We start from the raw sequence: 24242 nt of genomic DNA, 5'->3' as shown, positions 1-24242 counted from the left end.
CATTTTTCTTACGCACTTAAAAATCTAATTTTAGTTGACATTTGCAACATGGAGTATTGAACAATTAAAAACATGACAACAACAATTTACAACTTACAAGACACGCAAGTGACTTTTTACTCATTCATTATACGAAGGCATTAAAATTGCAAAGTAAAAACCACCAAACCAACAAAATGCAATTGCACTTGAGTGTAATAAAAATTGACCCTATCAGGATTTTACAAGCTAAAGAAGCCTCGTTTATCTTCAACAACCTCACTTTTCATATCCATAACGCTCCTAAAAGAACACCTTCTCACAGAAACATCATACTTTCTCCGATTATTCTTTCAAAGATGAAACAAGAGCATCTGTTCGGAATAATTTTCTGGTCTGCGGAAGAACCTTCAGCAACCAACGGCTCTACACGGCTACAACAGTTAACAAAAAATATTAAAAGGGAAAAATATGGAGAAAAGAATAGAAAGAAACCTACCACTCTACCAGTGCCTGACTCAAAAGGGTAACAAAGGATGTAATAGAATTTAATTGTGAAAAACAAATTCTCACTGTAATGTTTACAAACATATACACATGTAAACAACAATAGCCTTTGAACTGGCAAGTGTCACAATGCTGTTACGGATCGAGAGCTGCTTCTTCCGAGACCTAGACCCAAACCCAAGCCCAGAGGGGCTCCACTTGTTCTTCCATGACTACATTGAGAATGAGAATGTGAATGACCGTGCCCAGTATCTGAACTCTTTGGATCCACATTAATAGCAATGTGGCCATTTCCATTGGTTTGATGAGGATGGACTAACCCATTTTGCATGTTTGGGTTGGATCCCATTTGCACCATCCCAATTTCTTCGTCATGCGCTGATTCTTCAATACGCTCCACGTCTTCATTGTAACCATTAATCAAAAAATCCGAACAATTTTTCCGAGCCCCATGATCAAAGAGATTTCTAAATCGACCACCTGGGCCTCTAAGATAGCTGTAACGCATCACATTTGCCATTTCATTTGTTGTTATATTACGAGATATCTGCAGGAGGTAAGAAGCGGCAGTCATGCAAGGAGTAAAATAATATCTTGACAGCAACTACTTGTAGGCTCGTGGAAATCATCAGTAACAACAATCCCCACTATTCTAGAAGGTCAATAAAGCGAAGGTGTAGAGCAGCACATTGCCAAAGAGGGGCATATGAAATGGAATGAATCAAACTTCACATGGTGATTAAAACAAGAGATGCACAACCACTCCATATATTGGCAATGATAAACTGAAGGAACACCAAGGATCAATGGCACATACTAGTCACATATTATAGCAGTACATTTGAAACCTTAAAATGTTGTATATGTAAGAACTAGGAAACGAGAAATGTGAAAACCACGCAGGCAAGTACCAACATTTAAGAATTAAGTAACTAGCAACATGACACTGAGTTGTTGTCTGATGTACTTCAGTGTGTTAGTGTTTAGTGTTCATCATCTAACTATCATGTGCTAGTTGCTTGAGAATGTTGTGGACACAGGTTCGCGGTTACAAAACAATCCTGGAGAAAATGGCCTCTCAAAAAAATTGAATTCCATCTAAATTGAAGGACAGTGAAATTTGTTCTCCAAAGCATTGTATGTGCTTAACCAGACAACTCTTTTTGGGTCAAATGTGGTGAAGGCAAATCTTACGAGGAACTTTGAGCATGTAGTCAAAGACCACCTAACACAGCCAGCAACAATTTTACAAATAATCATAGATAAATATTTAGGCAAATAACATAAAAACATCTAAAATTAGTTATTTTGCCATGATGCACACCAACTCACCCCCTCCCCCAACAGACCCGTCATTTGACATATGCTCGAACAACACAAACAAAAAAGAAAGAAAGATTTGGCTCAATTCAACAAATGCAGACATATAGATGTTCATTGTGAACAGAATTGAAAAACATACCTGAGAAGCTTGGACAACAGTTAAGACAGCCACCCCGAAGAAGAGGAAGAAATCAGCAAGTAGAAATGATAAGGCACCAACATGATGAGTACCAGCATGATTTAGCCATGCTCCAAAAGAAGATGGGGCCAATGGATCGCTGACAACCCCTGTATTGTGAATTACCACATAAGATTATAAGCCAACAGAGAGAGAACTTCTTATGTCAATACAACTCCATTAAAGCAACACAAAAAAAACAAAATATTCAAATGAAAAAAAAAAAATGCAAGTCACATACTTATTAGAGTGACAAGGCCAGTAATTATCATAGCAGAAACTTCCAGCGCAAGAAACATAAAGAATTCCCATTTGTTTTTCTGCATCAACAAAACAGAAAATGAGTCCTCAGCTATACAGTAGCTGATCGAAGACATGTAACACCATATCAATCTGTCAAGAATACATGAAACAAGGAAGATTTTTATCAACATGAGAAACCCAACATCCATGTTATGAAGCCAACCAGACAGAACAGATAACATGAATGATTAGCATTAGCATGCGTTTCAAGTACATTTCTCAGACAATTGAGTTCACTTTTCACAGTTTTGCACGTTCAACGCAGTTTTCAAAGTAGGCTTCAGAAAGTTCCTCAACACTTCAACAGAACATCAACACAAACTAATATCATGGCCGCGGATGTAATAAAAATGAAGTTTGTGTACCTTGCCAATACAATTTGACACCCAAGGGCAGTGATGATCAAATTGTTCAACACAGCGATCACATGTTGAACAGTGTTTTGCACGAAGAGGTCGGACTATCTGTAGACACAAGAATGGGAAAGAGACAAAATTAGTAACTACTACAGACAATAATTACACGGACCACCAGCAAACAAAATTCATAAAATCACTATGCCTTGCATGTTGTGCACAATTGGGACCAGTTTCCAGCCAGCAAGGCAGGATTGTCTATCTCAATTTTCAACAAGGGTTCCTGCAGGGGTGGGAAAAAAAGAACTATCAAATCACAGCAGAATTAACATATAAAAGGAACCATAACTTTTAAAAAAAGCATCAGAAGAATCTCCAGTCCCAACATTTCAACTTACATCATCCTTCATATTTTGAGCATCATGCACATTCATTCTGATATAACCTGGATCTTTTCTGAAACAAGCACAATTTGATCAAAGTGAGGCAATGGATTCACCAACTAAAGAAATCTCAGGAAAAATAAAACCCTGAATCATGCACTGCAAACTATGGTATACCAATGATGACTAAATAGCATATGAAGCCATAAGCTTACCTGCTACATCTATAGAACATGACTAATCCACCAGTAGCTAGGAAAAAACCTAGCCATGCAAGAAGGCCAAAGCCCACTGTTAACCGTGGAAGCTTCGAATCTACAGGTGTCATAAGGACAGAAATTTGTCAAATTCATATAATTGAAGACAAAGTGCATTTCAGTTTAATGATAACAGTAGTTACCTAAGATCACTGAATGTGCATACAACACAAGTAGCAGCAAAATAACAAACCACAACACAGGAGCAAGCCCTAGTTTTGAGAGTTTCCCTAGCCTGCTGTTCGAATCCCAACGTTTGTCAAGTAACCTCCGAGCATTTCCCTGCAGGACCAAACGTATCAGGTAACATGCAATGATTAACAGCAATAACTGATAAGCACATCAATGACACAGAGGCAAATGATTGCACACAGTAAGAGAAGTAACACTGACACAGGGATCTTAAGTACAAGTATTGCGCGTAATCATCCTAAACATATCCGCGCATATTGATAGAGGAGCAATGAACGAGAGTTGAGGGAGTGACAGGACCGGAATAAGCTTTAAATGAGCTTAAGTTCTCCTTGCACATTTCATTCCATTATTCAGATACTTTCTATAACTAAATAACGTCATATCAGCCACTTCTAACAAAAAAAGAGAGGATGATGCACGAAACCTTAGCTAAGACTAGACAATCCAAAACTGCATTCCCAAACCCAAACCCATATATTCAGAACAAAAAACATATTACATAAACTCCTTTGAAAGAGTTTTATACCACAGTACATAAACCAGTGACACAAGCAGAATGCAAACTTAAATTATCTTGCTGGAAGTGCTTTCAGTGAGTTGAAGACTAACAAAAACATCATGAACTATATTCAAGCTTCAATTGACAAAATTACAACATCTTTGAGTTGCATTCAACTTAATTTGACTCAACAGATTCAGGAATCCTTGACAGTGCAACTAGCAAACAGAAAAACGAGTTGAATTCACCAAATAGACACACCGCTGCATAGCCTTGGCTAATAATGATATAGAGAAGATAACATGATCATTAAAAAAGAGTCAATGGCCTACTAGAAAGAATAAAATGCAAATAGCTCATCTGCCATCAACGGCTACTATAAACATAACATCAGAATGTATGAAGAAGATCTCCACCATACCAAAATGTACTTCACACATAAGCAAACCAGTTTAATGCAAGACCTACAAGGAAAAAGGCAACTTGTCTGTGATTCTTTTCAGCAGCCAATTGTGCTGGAGTGAGGCCAGTGTTATCTGCCACAATCAGGTCGTCTTTCTTTCCAGCCTGTACCAATACCGTGCAGGCCTCCAAGTTTCCTCGAATGGCAGCCCAATGGAGAGGGGTACAACCTAAATGCAAGGAATATTATTAAGAACGACAATCTGTAAACTAATATTATGAACATAGATTCAGCTTCTTATATGGGCTCATATATGGAGTGAGACAGTACAGAAATCAATCAGAGATTAGTATCATACCTTCTTTATCTTGTCGTCCTCGATAAGCATCCAAAAAAAGAAGAAGACGTATAGAATCAGCAAATCCTTTGTATGCTGCCCTATGATTTGTACAAATTTCAAGTACACACGCAAAAACAAAAAAAAAATTATTGTACAGTTGCAGGAGAAAATAGAACTACTAAATTAAGATATGAATAATGCACATCTACCTTCAAAAGGTTATGCGTTAGGATTTCGTTTTATTTAATACAATAACCAATTATACAAAGTTACTTGTATCACTTCATTCATCAGTAATGAAAATACAGCATATTCACAGAATTCAAATGCAGACCTCATGAATTGCAAACGAATATGTGAGAGAAAGAAATTTAAAAACATGGAGAATGTTTGTTACTATCGTAAAAGTTCACCCTCTTGCTAGCAACAGAGAAATATTTTAATTTCAGAGAAGAACGGGTACGAGAGCCATATATGCAATACTAAGAGCAATAACTTGAATATATCCACTATATTGAACGGAAATGGAAAGAGAAACAGGAAAACATGGCAACACGATTTTCGTAGGAGTAGGAAACGTGAAAACGAGAGTACTAAATCAATAATTATGCTCAATAATCTATTACTCAGTACTACTGTTTGGTTTATTATTAACAAAAAAGTTAATTAAAGAGGCATATTAATTTGGTTGATTTACAGAGATTTCAAAAAATAAGATCAGATTGTGACTTTTATGGTCCTAGAGGGGGAAAAACTTGCTGATCGTTCAAAGAAAACATTGCCACCTCAGTTTCATGAGTTTCCAAGTGAGTTTTAGAAATGGAAAACATTGCCTTTCATTAGGGTTTCAAACTTCCTGTGCATAACAGTTATGTAGACAGTGAACTCAACTAGAAATAAAAATCCTAAACAAGTATGAGAGATCCAAGAAGAATAAGTAACTAGACTAAAAGAATGAGAACAAAAAAAACGAAAATCTCTGTGTAGAAATATGTATTATCATGATTTTACAGCTATAAGGATCGAAACTCTTAACTGTAATTTTAGTAATTGGCCCAAAATTATACAGAGTAATAGACACCATAAGCAACAATGTGCTTGTACTCAACGTTTACATATGTTACACATAAGAGAAAATTATCTTTATTGTTTTAGCAATTCCATTATGAAACAGCCTTCCGAATCAGCACCCCTATATGATGTCTTTACTGATTAAATTCAGTTATATAAATCATAAAAAATGACAGCAAAGAACCAGGCCCTTGGACCAGTAACAATTCAAATTCAAGCACAAGTGTCTGTTCATCGTACCAGTGCAAAGGACTTCTTCCATCATTATCTGGAACATCTGGATCAGCGTTCCATTTCATGACGGTATGATAAAGGAAAGCTGTCTGGCCATATTGGGCTGCAACATGAGTTGTCTGCAAATAGCTCATCAATTATTTCAACATTGAAGGGTAAAACAGAAAAATCTAATCTTATTGACCACATGTGAAAATGCAATAAAATATTTTAAAAATGTTATAATTTAGCAGAGAATTAAAATGCAAACACACATAACTTCAAGCTTTCCACAACCAATCTAGCCAAAACCATGTGATTATCACCTTAGTTTAAAAAGGTGCGCCTCTAGGCGCAAGGCTCACCTAGGCTCAGCCTTCGGCGCCTTGAGCTCTCCATGCTCACTGATGCCAACCGGGAGCGCGCCTTCGTGCGCCTTAGGTAAGGCGCAAGGCGCAACGCCTTGGGCGCAGTACGATGACGTGGATCTTTTATTTACATTTTTTTCCCTTTTTAATGATATAAGCACACCCCATGTGACCTATCAGCGGTCATATCTCTACAACCTTAGCCTTTTGGGTAGTGGAAGTAGCATAATATGAGTTAATTTTCATATTTCCAGCTTGTAATTACCATGGAAGGTTCTAATTCTGGCACTCCATGAATGGGATCACGCAATGCTTATGAACAGGCAAGAAAATATGGCACTCCAATAGAAATATGTTGTTTTGAGTATAAATTGTATTAATTTTTGTCTATACTGAATTTTAAGGTTTATTGGAAAATTATGTGCGCCTTGTATCCAAAAGGCGCGCGCCTGAGCCTTGCGCCTAGGCTCCATGACCCTTGTGCGCCTTAGTGCGCCTTTTTAAACTAAGATTATCACTACAAATTTAAAGAAATCAGCAAGATGGACCCATGACTGCTCCTACAACAAACAAACAAAATACACACGGTAACCTGCACCTTGCCGTCAGTCCCTCACAGACTATGACAAACTACACAGTACACAAACTAAAATGCTACATCACACGCACTAAGACATGCACCTTACCCTTCACAGTACATAAACTACATCACACGCACTATGACATGCACCTTACCATAAAAGGTTCACAGCAAATTAAGCTAAAATAAACGTTGCATTAAACAATTAATAAGAAAGAAATCTACTACACAAAGGCACACGGAAGCCTTAAGCTGCGACCTTTACACAAATATAATTTTTGTACAAAAATTATTCAAAAACACCCAGCATGTACACATTTCTACTACCAAACTGCTAGAACTTTTGACCAAATTATCAAATGTACTTGGATGGTTATCAATATAATGCTACTTAACCTGAACAATACTCGTATGGTTGACTGACATATCAACGTCTTAGGAAGTAGAAATAAATGCAGGGGTTTGGATGACAAGAACATAACTTCTTCAGGGGAATTTCACGGAGGAAGTTGATGGCCTAGTCCCCCTAGGTAGACAGAACTTCCCATGGGAAATTAAACTTCTTGTAAACCAAACAAATTTTGGTACTCTCTAGACTCTAGAGTCTCTACATCTCAACGACCACTATCAAGTACTTCCTCCACTTCTTTTTACTTGCAACACTTTCAATTTCCCGCTTGCCAATGCATAAATCCTTAATTATCACTAAGTAAAAAATATAAAAAGTTAATATTCGGAAACTATACATCAAGTTGAATCTAACAAGATCTCACATGAAAATGTTTTTCATTAAGTATAAATAACCAAAGATAAACAAAGTAGAGTATGTGAATAGTGCAAAAAACAAAGTGTTGCAAATTATATAAAGAAACGGAGGAAGTACATGTTTTATTCAACAAATTCTTCAAGCGGCAAACATGATGGTACAATAATGATAATACTTAGATACTACATTTCCTGGCTTGCAAATACATTTAATACATGTACAGTTTTCTGGTCAAAGTGTTCTTAAATCTTAGGAAAAGCTGAAGGTATAGAATGTATGTCATACTTTGAAAAGGAAAATACAGATACCGGAACTAATAATTTGGACAAAACGACTAATAGACATTGGGGTAATAGAAAAGGAATGCGATTTGGATACTACATCACTTGCTCTAAAGCTTCACTAGCAAATTAATGAACGTCAAACTCCCATTATTCAACAAAATATACAGACAAAGAGAGCAACCTGATAACCATACATATCAGCAGCATTAACTCGAGCACCCTCCTGCAAGAGCAGCTCAGCAACCTGGATTGCTCCCCGTACCGCACTCCAATGCAATGCTGTCTGCCCAGTGTGATCAGCTGCATTTACATCTCCACCATGCTACGAATGAAGAACAAAAAACAAAAACGAAGCAATTAGATAAAGTCTAATACAGACCAAAGTTCAAACAGAAAAGTTCTTTAGTGTTTATTACACAGATGCAACAGCTATAGCTGCTATACAACTCACACAACAAACTAGCGCTTAAATACCAACCGTCTAAATAAATGAATAGTAGTGTCCCTACGTTACATATCCCTAACACAACCCCGTTAATGTTGCAATAACGCGTGAAAACAGTAAAAAATAAATTAAAAAAGTCCTTCAGCTACATGATAACACTGTGAAGGTGCAAAATAAGCCAAAAAAACAGCGAAATTCAGATAGATATTTTTTTTGTGTGTGTGTGGGGGGGGGGGGGGGGGGGACTCTGCAAATTCAAGCTTATAATCTAACTGCAAATGCTAGCATATAGCTCGACTAAGGCCCTAACTAAGAATGAGAAAGATGCAATAGCATCACAAAAGCCCAATTCACCAAACATAAACATATGTGATCAAATGTTTGCCTGATGTTTTCACATGGGATACATCACCCTTCACCAGCATGAGCAATTGATTTGAGCCTAAATGATAAAGCCCAGAAAACAGAAATGCAATAGAACTGCCTTTGAGATCTCCATTACCCCAATCCTCCACCATGGTGCATCTCTTAGTCAATGTCTCACATGCCCATTGTAACCGATACTTCCTTATCTTATCCTCAATATCCGCCACTCCGACTTTCCTCTGAAGATCTACATTCCAAAATTCTATGCCTCTAGGTGTTTCCGCTCACCCATCTTAACATAAGCATCTATGTTATACTCTTGTGCTCCTTTCTAATTCTAAATGCCCAAAAATCTAACCCATATAATAATGCTGGCCTAATTTCTACCCTGCAAATGAACCCCACACCATTAAAAAATTTAAAAAGAACAAATGATGTTCACTGAGGTACCATGACTTTTGGTGTAACACTACCTTGCAACCTTGTCATTGACTATATACTATATAGTTAGATAAGTGCTGTGGTTTATATTTCAATACAAGTTATCAACAACCATTTTCCAATGATAATATTAAAATCATTTACTTTATTATCCAATATGATCCATGACGAAATATTCCTAAGTGTATGTGACAATTGACAGACATACGCCAAAAAGAATTTGTTTTATCTTTAAACAACTGGGGACACTACCTTTTCGCAATAAAAGCTAAAATTTAAGACACCACCATATACAAGGTCAAAGACGGGGTACAGTGAAAGCACAACCAACCTTGAATTACGTTAGGTATAAAAAAACAAGAAAAGGGAAAGTAACTGTCTGATAAAAACACAATGACAGAAGAAAACAAAGCACAATAATCTTGATACTTAAACTCTTCATTTCATCACAACTCACAAGTACTTATGTCGGACACTCAACACTTTGATATGTGTATAGACACGTATATACTTCATTTTACAACAAAAACATGCAAATTTTCATTAAATAGCCCAGTAGGGCACCTGAAATGCATGCACACACAATACTTCTAGTCAAATGTGAGTAACATAGACCTTGGCTAATGTGAGTAACATAGATTAAATGTGGCTAACATAGACCCGAAATGCATGCACCATGAATATGTACACTAAGGTAACATTCCCCCAAGGCCCCACCACCCCAACTGTATGGGGTGAACTTAACAAATAGCTACTCAGCTCAACCTCAACCAACACCCTGAAAAGTTGATCCTCTAAATTGAATTCAATAACATTGCCTCTTTTGATAGGTTTTCCTCCCATACAAAGTAACAAAACCAACGTACAAGTCCCAAAGCAACTAAAAGAAGTCTCCCTCGGTACATCAACTGCATGATCACAACTAAAACTTGCAAAAGGCAGGTAGATTCCCCATTTCCTCCCGTAGAACAGTTAAATCCGAAACTGCCCCTTATTAGTCAATAAAATTCCCAAAACACCTTGATATCCATAATTCCCGAAGATACCCACAAGATGAGAACAGTGGAACCTTGAAATGTGCCTAGCATCCCCCCCCCCCCCCCCCCCTCATCCAAAAATCACACCCTAAACACATACATCAAACCCGATTGCAATTCATGTAAGGTTGCACTACCTCCGTCCCTAAAAAAGTAGGCAACAATTCTATTTTAGTTTGTTCTCCACTTTCCAAATATAGTAAGCTATACATAAACATTTCCATATTAGCCTTACAAGAATTTCAAAAGAAGGGAAACATCATAAGATATTTTAGCTAAATTCCTTGAAAATGACCCCAAATCAAATGTCCCTACTATTTCGGGATAGGTGTATGTCTTTGTCCACTAGATGCTATAGCCAGATACTACTCACTTAAACACTTGTCCATAAACCTCCAAACAAGCAATGACATTATTAAACAAAGTTAAATAGCATTTGACGCATGCCCTGTCTCGCTGAATTATCAATAGATCCAATCTCGTGTATTCTTCTGCAAACATCCGTAAGTAGTCAGCAATAAAGCAAACACCCAAATGCCCTTAAATACGCTCCGAAGATCAAAACTTACCCCAAGATTGCACCTCATCTCAAAAGAATTTCAAAGAAAGGAAACATCACAAGATATTTTAGCTAAATTCCTGGAAAATGACCCCAAATAAATGTGCCTGCTATAGAAAGAAGGAGATGCAGATAGCCAGATAGTACCCACTTAAACCAGCATGTTCCTAAACCTCCGAACAAGCAATCAAATTATTATCCAAAGTTCAATATCATTGAACCAAGCCCATCTCAGAATGATCAATATCCAATACTCCAATCTCATGTGTTCTTCTCCCAACACCACATCCCTAAATAGTAAGCGACTAAGAAACCTCCCAAATGCCCCCAGATACGCCCCGAATTTCAAAACTTACCCCCGAGATTGGACCTCTTATCAGAAGTGGAAGCATTCAACCTCATATTTTATGCAATGTTTCACCACATACATGTCAAAATAACCAATTAAAGGAGCAATTAATCCCCACTCAGTAACAAGGGGACAATTTTGGAGTACATGTAATTCACACAAATGTAGCAATTAACCTCTAATGCCAACTCAAACTCAAAAATCAACGAAAACAAGCTATCACGATCACATTATCTCCTAAATTATCATGATGAAAAAAACTACTGAAAATCATCACATAAAAGGGGAGATAAGCCGGAAACCAGGAGAAATGAAAACCTCAAGAATGTAGCGCGCAGCAGCAGTACGATTGTTGAGGGCAGCCCACTGTAATGCAGAGTATCCAAGAGTATCAGGTTCAGAAACAGAGCAATTTTCTCTCTCTACTAATCTCTGAAGCTTCTCCATATCACCATACGCCGCAGCTGTGTAAACATCGTCCTTCAAACTCTCATCATTTTCTCTCTCCACCATAGAAGTCGACAATGAAGCTTCTTCCGTCGTCGATCGATCTCTCGATTGCATGACTTCTTCTTCAACTACCTCGATTTCCGACGACATTTGAGCTAATTTATACAAATTTGAGTTGATAATCAGAAGAATTAGGCTCAATAAAATTGAATTGAAATTGAAATGTATGAATTTGTAATCGATGATTTGAGGAGGTTTCTAGGGTTTTTCGAGGAGCCGACCGTGTTGACTGGGGAAACGGTAAATGGAGAGAGAATGATGACAGAGAGTATGTATGGAGATGGCGATTCGAAGGAAGGCTGCTCGAATTTATTTTGTTTTTTTTTTTTTTTAATTAAATCAAACTACTACTTCCCCAGTTTCAAGTTTCCACTCGGATATTTTAATTTTGGTATTTATTTCTTATCCTTTCAAGTTTCAGCTGGTGCATTGGGCCATTGCTTAATTATCAAATAACTAGCTTTTGAGCCCGTTTAATGAACGGGTAATTATATAGTGGTTATTAAGCGGTCTTTTAAAGTGCTAATATTGTTGAGGGATTGTGATTTCGGTGGGTTGAAAGTTGAAAAAATATACAAATTAGATGGTGGATTAATATCGAGTGTTAAGGATGGAGATGGGATGGAAGAAGTTATATGAATTAAATGGTGAATTGATTTTGAATGAGGAAGATGAATTGGGGTGTTAACCAAAATATGGGATGACACATGTCATCTAATAATTCATGGTCTTCCTTTTTAAATATTAAAGTATTGGTTGATTGATGTAGACGGAATTTAATATTATATTTTGTGGAATACTCTGTATTTGATGGAGCAGTTAGTTAATATCCCAGACAATGTCCTAAATAGTAGAAAAATGGATCAGTCAGATTATTATATAACTCGTTTTAAGTCTAATTTAATTATTTACATTACAATATACGAAGTATATCTTGTTTTGAATAGTAGAAAAACATTCATTTGAGGCGTCACTTTTATATTCATTTGCGGCGTTTTTGGCGTAGCAGCAAATAGAGTGGCAGCAAATGAATAGGATTGATTTGCGCCTCAAATGAATAATTCATTTGCGGCGTATATGCAGGAAAACGCCTCAAATTAATAGTATTGATAGGCGGCGTTTTCTACCTAAACGCCTCAAACATTGTAAAATTGCGGGAGATTAAACGCCGCCAATAATGTGTAATTCTTTTTTTTATAAATAATTTCTTTTATGCAACAAACCCAAAAATGCAGAACATGTACTCACGCCACACTTATACAATGTCCAAAAGTATCATCAACCACTAATAACTTCCAAGAAACTTTGATTTTTACATATAATACCACCATCATATGTTTACAAAAATAAACCACCTAAATGGTTTCAAGTAGATCATAACTATATCTTTTACACTTCTTACGTTACAAATTCACACCAAAAATATAATAAGGCAATTGTATATGATTTCAATAGCATGAAACATCCACAAAAAGAGATCGATGAAGTGTTAATTATCTACACAAAATGTTCGGTGAAGTATGATGCCCATTTGTCTCGTATTTCATCAATTTGCTCATCGGTGAAAGGATATCCACTTAGTGACGGGAAAACCTAACAAAATAAGTTATATCATAAAATAAGTTATCTTCGGTTAGATGATCTAAAAACAACTAGGAAAATAGAAAATAACAAGTGTTGGTTGTTTTCGCTCCCAACTCTCAACTAATGAAGCTAAATAGGTATTCTAAACCCTTTACATGTTCAATATATTTAGTATTAGGTTTCTAAGACTCATTCCCATCTACTTTGGTCAAGTTATGCACATTTAAGGCTCGTTTGTTCGTTATATGACATATTTTGACTATAAGGGTTATCTTCGCTCACAACTCTCAACTAATGAAGCTAAATAGGTTTTCTAAATAATTTAAATGTTTAATATACTTAATATTAGGATGATAAGACTCATTATCTCTACTTTTGTCAAGTTATGCGCATTTAAGGCTCGTTTGATCGTTATAGGACATATTTTTACTTTAATGGTTGTTTTCGCTCCCAACTCTCAACTAATGAAGCTAAATAGGTATTCTAAACCCTTTACATCTTTAATATACTTAGTATTAGGTTTCTAAGACTCATTATCTCTACTTTTGTCAAGTTATGTGCATTTAAGGCTCGTTTGATCGTTATAGGACATATTTTTACTTTAATGGTTGTTTTCGCTCCCAAGTCTCAACTAATGAAGCTAAATAGGTATTCTTGTAGACACCAACTTTTGTCCCCATTCCCGAAAGGGAAGGTTCGATGATGAGAACATAAATCTCCACTTGGCAACGCATCTCCTATAAAATAACGAATCTCAATCACCCTTTTCATTTCACCCGAAACCTGATATTTATGGAAACCTACTAAAAATAGTAACTGCCGTAATGGGTAGTTGTTAGAAGTGGCAAGTCATAAAAGATAGAAACCTGTCAGAATTAGGTGTTGCACTCCAACATAAATCCTAAATGAGATAGAAATTACAAGAGGAATCCTATTCCTAATATGATTCGAAAATAAGAGTTACGTATTAATTAAAATCCTAACGAACCTAGAGTTCGTAACGGGCCCAGACGCATTACGTCATAAAGTTAATACGCACTAAAAGACTCGGATAAGTCTCAAACACTCCGGATTCTAAGAGTCCAAATCTAACAAAGAACTCGGCCCAAAAATCATTTTCAACGCCCAGCCCTGGGCGCTGAAATTGCCTGGATCCCATTTTCAACGCCCAGAGCTGGGCGCCGAAATCTTTGACGCCCAGCCCTGGGCGCTAAAAATACCTAGGACGTGTTCTCTCTTAATTCTTCTTGGATTAGAGCTCTACAATTCTATCTTTCCACGAAATCTTTTCTATAAATATAGCCCCAAATTCGACGTGAAACAACACACAATTCATATTCTGAGTATTGACTCCAACCCCTAAGCCTAAGCCTCACGCTGCGAAATTGATCCCGCGTTCTGTCGCAATCGATCCAAAAATCGAACAGAACGTATCCTGTCCCGTAACTTGAGATTCGTTAAATAAAAGGAGAAATAGCAAAGTCAAAGTGGTTAGTTTTCTGAGAACCGTGACGCACCTCTCAAGGGTGCGTCGTAATGTGTCCCTTCGCATGATTTAATTGCTTTCCTCGCCCTTTTATAAACTGTTAAACTAATTAAATCTGATTGTTCTATCACGCCTAATAAAGATAATATTTTGGGAAATTGGATTATCATGCTAGGTCCCTTAAAACAATCTAAATCAGATAATCGCGATCGATCTAGTATTATATGCTGCATATTGTTAAAATCGACTCAGATTAGTTTAATAGTTAACGCATGTCCCTTCAATTATTTATGCTGAGCTAGTAAGGATATCCTACCTCTGGAGTTATCGAAGAGCGAGTACTCCTCTCGGTAGTTACAGTCCCCCGAACCCTCAATCTCTACCTTGCGGGTGTATGTTGAGAGATCCCCACACCAGGGATCACAAGGGAACCTATGGCCGTCGTGGTCAACATAATTGCACTCCCTTTATGTCACGATAACCGGGTTTTGTCAGTTTTTCTCATTGTCGTTAAAAACTGAATGGCGACTCCTATATTACTAGTCAATTGGGTGTAAACTCACAGGAAATCCAATTACACTTGATTTGACAAAAAGAAACGTCACGCCCACGAGGGACGAGGTCACGCATTAGCCTCGTGGCGACTCCGCTGGGATAGTGAAGGAAATACTCGTGCTCGTAGGTAATCAAAATAGCCGAAGGGTGAAACGATCCTACCCCACGTTTATTTCCCCATCAAGTTGGGACGACCTGAAAATCAGCATATTAATGTGAACGGGCAGAACCGCATAACGAATCTTGGCTCCCTCAAGGAGTTTGGACTAAGGATACCCATCGCCAACCGGGGGGTGCATACGCTTCGAATGTTGTCCACTCGGCACTTTCGCTAGTAGTACACCCGTCCCAAACCCAATCGCTCGCCCATTAGGTCCCTCTCATTGGTGCATGCCCCCTTGGCTTACATCGTGATTGGCCTCTTGGGCGAAATTCGTCTGTTGAAGGCACTACCTCGACCGGGGCATGTGTTGGATCTGCGATAGAAGCGGTACCAAGCCGGCGCAAATACTACCCATAGAAGCCTATCATAAACTACATGACATATTATTATCTTGCCTCATGATATAATGTTAGTTATATGTAGCGAATTATGTGATTGTGTGTTACAAATAATGCTAGAAAACCAACGACCTTAAAAATTTCCCAAACATTCATAAACCAATTGGCCAGAGAGTTATACCAAAATACGTGTTCCGCAAACCCGAACGATCGCCACAAAAATGAGCGACGCTCGGGATGGCCCGTAACGAATCCCACAAACACTGCACAACGCGTAAAGGACGTTATTAGGCAAGCACGCAAAATCAAGACGCATAAACAAAAAATATACGCAAACAGAAAACGAGCACCAGTCAGGGACGCATTTTCAGCGCCCCTGCCTGGGCGCCAATATTTCTCACGCCCTACGCTGGGCGCTGAAGTTGCTGCCTGGCCTTTTGGTCAGGCACAACAGACTCGGTGCCCGCGCATAAAAAATACGTAGCAAAAAAAAAAACTTTTCGTAAAAAAAATTGATGCGAGGGCGTATGAAAAGGCACTCGATTCTAAAAGAGAAAAAAATAATAATAAATAACTCTTTGTGTCGTTGATAGGCCTCATACGACGACAATGTTCGGCACCAAAACCGAGCATGCTAATTAAAATAACCTTGGATGTCACTTGGGCAAAGTATTCAAAAAATAATGTTCAAATAGAGTCTTCAAGGAAAAATAATGTTCGAATAAAAAATAAATCTGAGTCTAGACTAGGCTATGCCAAAGTACAATCTAAATCCTAAGTCTTAATTGTCTTATCCATAGAATCGGTCCTAATGCTTGGTGTTGTTCTGCAAGTTAAAAGGGTTAAACCATATTGAGTCTCCCTTCCTAACATTTAAATCAATAAGCACCCATATGTAATTGTCATCCCTTGCTAAGAATCTACGGCCTCAATACTCTCTCCCACCAATAAAAAGAATATATTATAGTATTTGCAAAATGGAAACAGTCACATTCTGAAAATCATTCCCCCATAGTCGCACAACCCCCAAAGTGAACCTAAGGTGTCAATACCATTAGCAAAAAAATTTAATGACCTCAAGGCTTATGATCACATTGGGTCACGACTATCATAGTCCTCTCGAGCCACTCGCTCCTTGAAATACTCCTAAGTACGGACTAAAAGATTTTCCATGAATGCAACATGATGAACCATGAAAATACCCAAATCGGCATGCCATAAGGCTACCATCAGGGTAAAGCAATACACACTAAGAGGGAGCCACACTAATGATTCTAGCCTTGCAAAAATGAAAATTCGATCTCCTTGACTAACTACCTTGCCAACATTAAGCAAAATGGCGCATGACAAATGAACACCCAAGGGTTAAAATCTAAAGTGTCAACCAACGAAAGTTATGGTCCAATTAGCCTAAGTCTGAGAGTCGCTTGGTCAAGTATTATAGGCTTACGCCACGTCATTATTTTGAGTCTAGGCCACCTCCTTGTATTCATACACGGGTTATAATCAGAAAAATTAATGAAAGTTCGAGTCTAAATCACAACTTCCAGTTTAATCCCGGAAACTGGAATCTGAAAAGAAGCAAAAAAAATTATTTTCGATGTAATTCTTTCGTTAAATTTCAATAAGGTAAAAATAACATTTTGAATCTACCCTATTTGCACATTTTAAGAAACGACTAAATACGCTTGCAAAGTAAGACAATTAAAAGGTCCACCCTAGGCCTATTAAAGCTAAAGGTCCACCCTAGGCCTACTAAAGTTAAAGGTCCACTATAGGCCTACCAAACGAGGCTCACTCAGTCTCGCCTCGTGACTCAAAGACCACAACCATCTACCTTTTAGCCCAAATAAAAAAAATTATGTTGGGGAGAAATCCCAAGCAAAAAGAGAAAATAGAAAGAGAAAAGGGAGAGCGGAGAGAGCAAGCCATGAAATACTTAGCCCGTACCTCCCAAAGTGCGAAATTTACCCAAGTAAACGAAGGAAAATAATTGAGTCAACCAATCCAAATCATGTCACAAAAACTACATAAAGTTCTACGATGTCTACCCTTTCCAATCCTTATGTTCTTAGACGCCTTCGCTCTGGGGCCCCTGTTCAGCTCATTTAACCCATCCATGTTCTCATCGCCATAACCCAAGAAACCATCAACTCGACTCTTGTTCTTGAACTTGTTATCAACTGCAAACCACGTACGGCCATTGACACGTGCGTCATACCCATTATTACACCACCATTAGTATAATGACCATATAACTTATTTGGATACATCCTTGAGCCGTCCCTATGCTATTCATTGGCCTTGGTTGATGTAATCCTCGTGCTTGACCAATACCTATACAAATTATCCTATCTCATTCAACCCATCTTTCAAACCGTCTTGAGTCACGAATAAAAAAGAAGACAAATGAAAAGTACAAAAAAATAATAAATAATAAAAAAACAAACTTTGCAAAGCGCCTTTAAAAGTTCGTCTAAAAAGAAAAAGAAGCATTTAGCGCACCAAAAAAAAAAGATCCGCCCAGAAATCATTTTCAGCGCCCACAGCTGGGCGCCGAAATCTTAAACGCCCCAGCCTGGGCGCTGAATCTCTCTACTTGCCAAATTTTGTCCAGAAGTGCTCGTCATTTTATCCGCACATGCACGGAAAAATAACGAACACTTGGAGGGGTACAACACGTATTCAGATATACGTACCAAAAAACACATGAAAAGATTTTTGTGCAAATACATGTACTTAAAAAAATAAAAATAAATTTTGGCTTACGGCAAAGCGGCAGATTAAAATAATAATAAACTTCACTTATTTCACCCTATTTCAAACATTACGATTCCACTCGAACGTACTTGTTTAAAATCAGCATTCTAAGAAACCATTTTCTAGGCTAAGAACTACGCAAGGCCTGATTCCAAATTAAATCTATTTAAGGCGGATACGTAGGCAATCCATGATTCGGTCCAACCAATTTAATTTGCAAAAATATTAAAGCCTATAGAATAACAAGAATAAAAAATAGAGTCCCTTGTTGAAATTTAATTACTTGCAATCCAAGTCGAAAGAAAAATTTAAGTCAAAGGAAGAATCCAATTCATCAAGATTCCAAAACGAGCACACATCGAAAAAATAATAAGGGCACGTACCCTTGCCAGAAGCAGCACTCACACTCCTAGGCACTTAGCCAAGACTCAAAAGATCGCTTTGCCTCAATTGAATGGGGGCTAGCGCAAGCGTCCATGACCTCTAAAAGTACTCGACTTGACCCTCCCTAAAGCGAACTAACTCACTTAAAGACCTTCTTTCACCACTAGACATAGTCGCTCACTTAAAGACCTTCTTTCACCACTAGACACAGTCATAATCGCCAACAAGTAGTAAAGGCAGTAAGCTTGCAATAAAGAGGATTGTTCTACGGCGTCGCCCCATCGTTCCTTCGAACTCAGGGCACCCGTTCATGGTAATTCAAATGTTTGCGAATCCCCTTTGAAAAAAAAAAAACAGACATTTTCAATAGGACTTGGAACTTAACCAAGGCTCACCCTACTCAGACATATGACACGGGCATCTAAAATCGAAATCTGAAAGCATCATTACTGGGAAGACATAACAACAACTGGGGGCTAAAAATTGAAATGAAAGAGCTAGGGAAAGAACTAAGTATACCTTGACCTTTTTGTGCAGACGTACACCAAGTAAATCTAAGTCAATTTGAAAACGGTTTATATTCCCGCAATTCTGGAAAAGATGGCCCTAAAAGCCTAAAGCATATGCCAAACGGGCACAAGTATATCTTAAAGCCTGCACCCTGGCTTCCAGCAAATCCTTAGACAACATTCCAAAAATTGTAACAGTATTTTGATTCACTCATGTAATCCTGTACGAACCCTTCTATAAGTCAACCTACTTAGGACACCTCGTATTGTACACAGTAGGACTCGGATTTCAAATAATTTTCAAAGACTTCTTCGAACATAATAAAGAGTCGTTGGTTTAATCTAAGTATGCGTTTATCTCGACGTTGCAAGTGAGTCAAAAATATTTCTAAATATGATTATGGGTAAAGAAAGGCACCTAGCTTTTTGTCAAGGCACACTTCAACATGTGACTACCTTGACCATGGCAATGTCGCACAATACGACATTTACAAGAGAAGTAGCAAATCCCATGAATGCATAAAAACGTATGCCAAGCATGAATGCATAAAAACGTATGCCAAGCATTATAGCACCAAGCCAATCCCATAGATACAATTGGGGGCTTGAGAAAAACACTCTAAAAATGCTCGAAATGACGATTTTATCGCAAATTCTCGACGCTAATGCTATACACACGTCATAGGGGCACAATCCTAAGCTTTAATAGTGTAAAACGAACCTTAGAATGGCTACAACCCCTCCCAAATTCTAAGCACTACTTAGAATATATAAAGTCACTCCACTAACAAGGGTAACTGAAAATCGCGAGTCACCAAAACTCCGATCAAACTACTGCACATAACGCTCGCCCTACAAGCACCCGTTACACAGTCTACGTCGTTCCAAAGCAAAAGCGAAAGAAAAATCAAGGATATATAAGAAAATAAAAAGAAAGAAACATCTATGAATCCTCGCATCGAACGAAGTAATAAGCCGTGCACACCCACGCAGAAGATGCTACACTTGTTCGAGCACCTGAACGAGGCATGATGAAGTACTCCAATGCAAAAAATAATAATGATATCCTAACGCTTGGAGGAATGTTCTAAGACACGCCGTTAGGCCACACAAGCCTACGTCGCACCATAAGTTCAACCGTCCCACGGTACAAGTCTTAAAAAAAAAGGAGTAAGGCATATTGTACTAATGCGGACACGACCAAGAACACGTGTAAAAGAGGCAAAGGCTACTTATCGCCCAAACTCAAAATACAAGCCACACGACTTCTACATTTAAAGGTAGCAAAATATTACCTACCACGGAAGGGATAGCTCGCACCTACACGAGCGGAACCCCGAGGCATCTTTCTCGAAAGAACCTACGAAAATCGTACGCCAAAAAGAAGCATCCCAACATGCATACTTGGGGGCTCCAAGCTACAAAACAACCATAGCAAAATAAATGTAGAAGCAAATGTTTGAACAATCAAAAGGGCACGATGTTTGAGCCCACTTCATGAATGGGCCTGAACCCTATCAAGCTTCTAAGCAAACTATTCAAAATCAGTCATTGCTCAAAAAAAAATGATTCAAGCAAACTGATTAATATACCGCACACAACGGCCATTCTATGAACGCTCATTCGCACATTCATATAATCATTCTAAGTATCGAACATTTACGAACGCGTTCAAAAGAAAAAAAAAAAAGAAAACGAACGAACAAGAGGCCAACTGTGTCATCAAGAAACCTCGCCAGAATTCATTTTCAGCTCCCAGCGCTGGGCGCCGAAATCTTTAAACGCCCAGGCATGGGCGCCAAAAATGATCCCAGACCCAAAAACGCGCCTGACTTCTATAGGGCCCTGCCGTATCCATTCGACTCGAAATTGCCGATCTCTTTATTGAAAGTCGCACTCCACGACTTCGTCAAAATAACATACCACTATAAAAGTCGCTCGCACATACAAGCACGATCCCAAGCATGATTAAAGGACGTTATAAAATACGTACCTCTCCTGGCAAGAAATGACCATCAAGCACGAGTGCTTGGGGGCTCGAAAGAAGATATAAACTTCAGCGGAGAGTATGCGAAGTTAAAATTATATCCCCGGACTACGCTATACACAGTCCCGTGTTTGGATAATCTCAAAAAAAATGGATTACGACCTCAAGACAAAGGTCGCCGTTGATACTTATACATAGTCCCCTAATCAAGGACCCAGGTAGTGGCAAAATTGAGCCGTAAAGACTAGCTCAAAACCATGAAAGAAGATGACCACAAGACAATGGTCCGTCTAAGCACGTTGTCAACCCACATTCAGGTTGCAACTAAATCCGAGCATCCCTCGAAAGAATTCGCTCCTGCGAGAATGAATAAAAAAGAAATTCTCAAAAGAAATCACGATGAACAAAAGAAATAGGAACTTTCCCATCTTCAGCGGGCAAGATCGCGTCACGAACCACGCGAGTTCCAAATCGAAAAAACGAATTCAGGGACGTCCACCCTCAGCGGACAGGGCTCGCCCACCTTCAGCGGGCGGGGTCTGCGTCACTAGCCGCGCAGATCCTCAGTTTTCGAAAAATAAAATCTTCAAATTCAAAATAGGCTCGTCATCTTTAGCCGGCGGGGTCTACGTCACAAACCGCGTAGGTCCTTATTTTCAAAAAAAGCAAACAAACTTCAAAACAGACTTGTCCACTTCTATCGGACAGGGCGTCCACCCTTAGCAGGACAGGCTCGCCATCTTTAGCCGGCGGGGTCTGCGCCACTAACCGCGCAGGTCCTTAGTTGCTGCAACGATAACTTTTTCTGGTTTTCCGTTTTTCCAAAAAAGAACGATGTGAGTAGTTTTCCTTTTTTCCAAAAATTAAAGGATTGGTTTTCCGTTTTTCCAAAAAAGAACGATGTGAGTAGTTTTCCTTTTTTCCAAAAATTAAAGGATTGGTTTTCCGCTTTTCCAAAAAAAAGCGATGTGAGTGGTTTTCCTTTTTTCAAAAATTAAAGGATTGGTTTTCCGTTTTTTCCAAAAAAAAGCGATGTGAGTAGTTTTCCCTTTTTTTTCAAAAATTAAAGGATTGGTTTTCCGTTTTTCCAAAAAAGAACGATGTGCTGGATTTTCCTTCGTTTTACGTCCCATAAAAACAAGGGGGTTTTCTCGTTTAGCTAACCCTGAAAATGAGAATCTTTAAAAACCTTTTACCTCGTGATTGGGCTTGGCCAGGCCCAATTACACTTTATAGCTTTGATTTCGAAAACATCTGTAGCTACTCCCAATGACAAAGTGAGGGAGTTCCTACGCCTCTTTAGATACTTCAAATGACAAAGTGAGGGAGTTTCTATACTATCCGTTGACAAATCCCAATGACACGTGAGGGATATGTCGACACTTCAAGTGATGACCCTTAAGTCAAATGTTATCACTCGGGGGCTCGTGAGACCCTCGCAAAACAGGTCACCATGGCTTGTGTGACGCACTCCGTCTAATACTTTGACCATCGTCTTACTCCAAGACTCAGTCAAAGTGGGGGCTAACTGTAGACACCTACTTTTGTCCCCATTCCCGAAAGGGAAGGTTCGATGATGAGAACATAAATCTCCACTTGGCAACGCATCTCCTATAAAATAACGAATCTCAATCACCCTTTTCATTTCACCCGAAACCTGATATTTATGGAAACCTACTAAAAATAGTAACTGCCGTAATGGGTAGTTGTTAGAAGTGGCAAGTCATAAAAGATAGAAACCTGTCAGAATTAGGTGTTGCACTCCAACATAAATCCTAAATGAGATAGAAATTACAAGAGGAATCCTATTCCTAATATGATTCGAAAATAAGAGTTACGTATTAATTAAAATCCTAACGAACCTAGAGTTCGTAACGGGCCCAGACGCATTCCGTCATAAAGTTAATACGCACTAAAAGACTCGGATAAGTCTCAAACACTCCGGATTCTAAGAGTCCAAATCTGACAAAGAACTCGGCCCAAACATCATTTTCAACGCCCAGCCCTGGGCGCTGAAATTGCCTGGATCCCATTTTCAACGCCCAGAGCTGGGCGCCGAAATCTTTGACGCCCAGCCCTGGGCGCTGAAAATACCTAGGACGTGTTCTCTCCTAATTCTTCTTGGATTAGAGCTCTACAATTCTATCTTTCCACGAACTCTTTTCTATAAATATAGCCCCAAATTCGACGTGAAACAACACACAATTTATATTCTGAGTATTGACTCCAACCCCTAAGCCTAAGCCTCACGCTGCAAAATTGATCCTGCGTTCTGTCGCAATCGATCCAAAAATCGAACAGAACGTATCCTGTCCCGTAACTTGAGATTCGTTAAATAAAAGGAAAAATAGCAAAGTCAAAGTGGTTAGTTTTCTGAGAACCGTGACACACCTCTCAAGGGTGCGTCGTAATGTGTCCCTTCGCATGATTTAATTGCTTTCCTCGCCCTTTTATAAACTGTTAAACTAATTAAATCTGATTGTTCTATCACACCTAATAAAGATAATATTTTGGGAAATTGGATTATCATGCTAGGTCCCTTAAAACAATCTAAATCAGATAATCGCGATCGATCTAGTATTATATGCTGCATATTGTTAAAATCGACTCAGATTAGTTTAATAGTTAACGCATGTCCCTTCAATTATTTATGCTGAGCTAGTAAGGATATCCTGCCTCTGGAGTTATCGAAGAGCGAGAACTCCTCTCGGTAGTTACAGTCCCCCGAACTCTCAATCTCTGCCTTGCGGGTGTATGTTGAGAG

General features: G+C 38.5%; 1 protein-coding gene across 1 annotated transcript; it reads right to left on the bottom strand.

Moving 5' to 3' along the window:
- Window positions 1-146: 146 nt before the first annotated feature.
- On the bottom strand, window positions 147-12077 carry LOC110793301 (protein S-acyltransferase 24). Its single transcript, XM_021998164.2, has 13 exons — window positions 11521-12077; window positions 8187-8327; window positions 6035-6147; window positions 4742-4821; window positions 4449-4612; window positions 3430-3568; window positions 3245-3344; window positions 3045-3102; window positions 2852-2929; window positions 2656-2754; window positions 2229-2307; window positions 1949-2097; window positions 147-1033 (listed from the first exon to the last, which is right to left on the bottom strand). The coding sequence occupies exons 1-13, from the start codon at window positions 11800-11802 to the stop codon at window positions 611-613; spliced, it is 1905 nt and encodes a 634-aa protein (XP_021853856.1). The 5' UTR covers window positions 11803-12077; the 3' UTR covers window positions 147-610.
- Between the last annotated feature and the right edge of the window lie 12165 nt (window positions 12078-24242).

This window comes from Spinacia oleracea, chromosome 2 (assembly GCF_020520425.1).
Source record: "Spinacia oleracea cultivar Varoflay chromosome 2, BTI_SOV_V1, whole genome shotgun sequence".
Classification (NCBI taxonomy): domain Eukaryota; kingdom Viridiplantae; phylum Streptophyta; class Magnoliopsida; order Caryophyllales; family Amaranthaceae; genus Spinacia; species Spinacia oleracea.
This window is presented reverse-complemented; position numbering and strand designations above follow the sequence as displayed.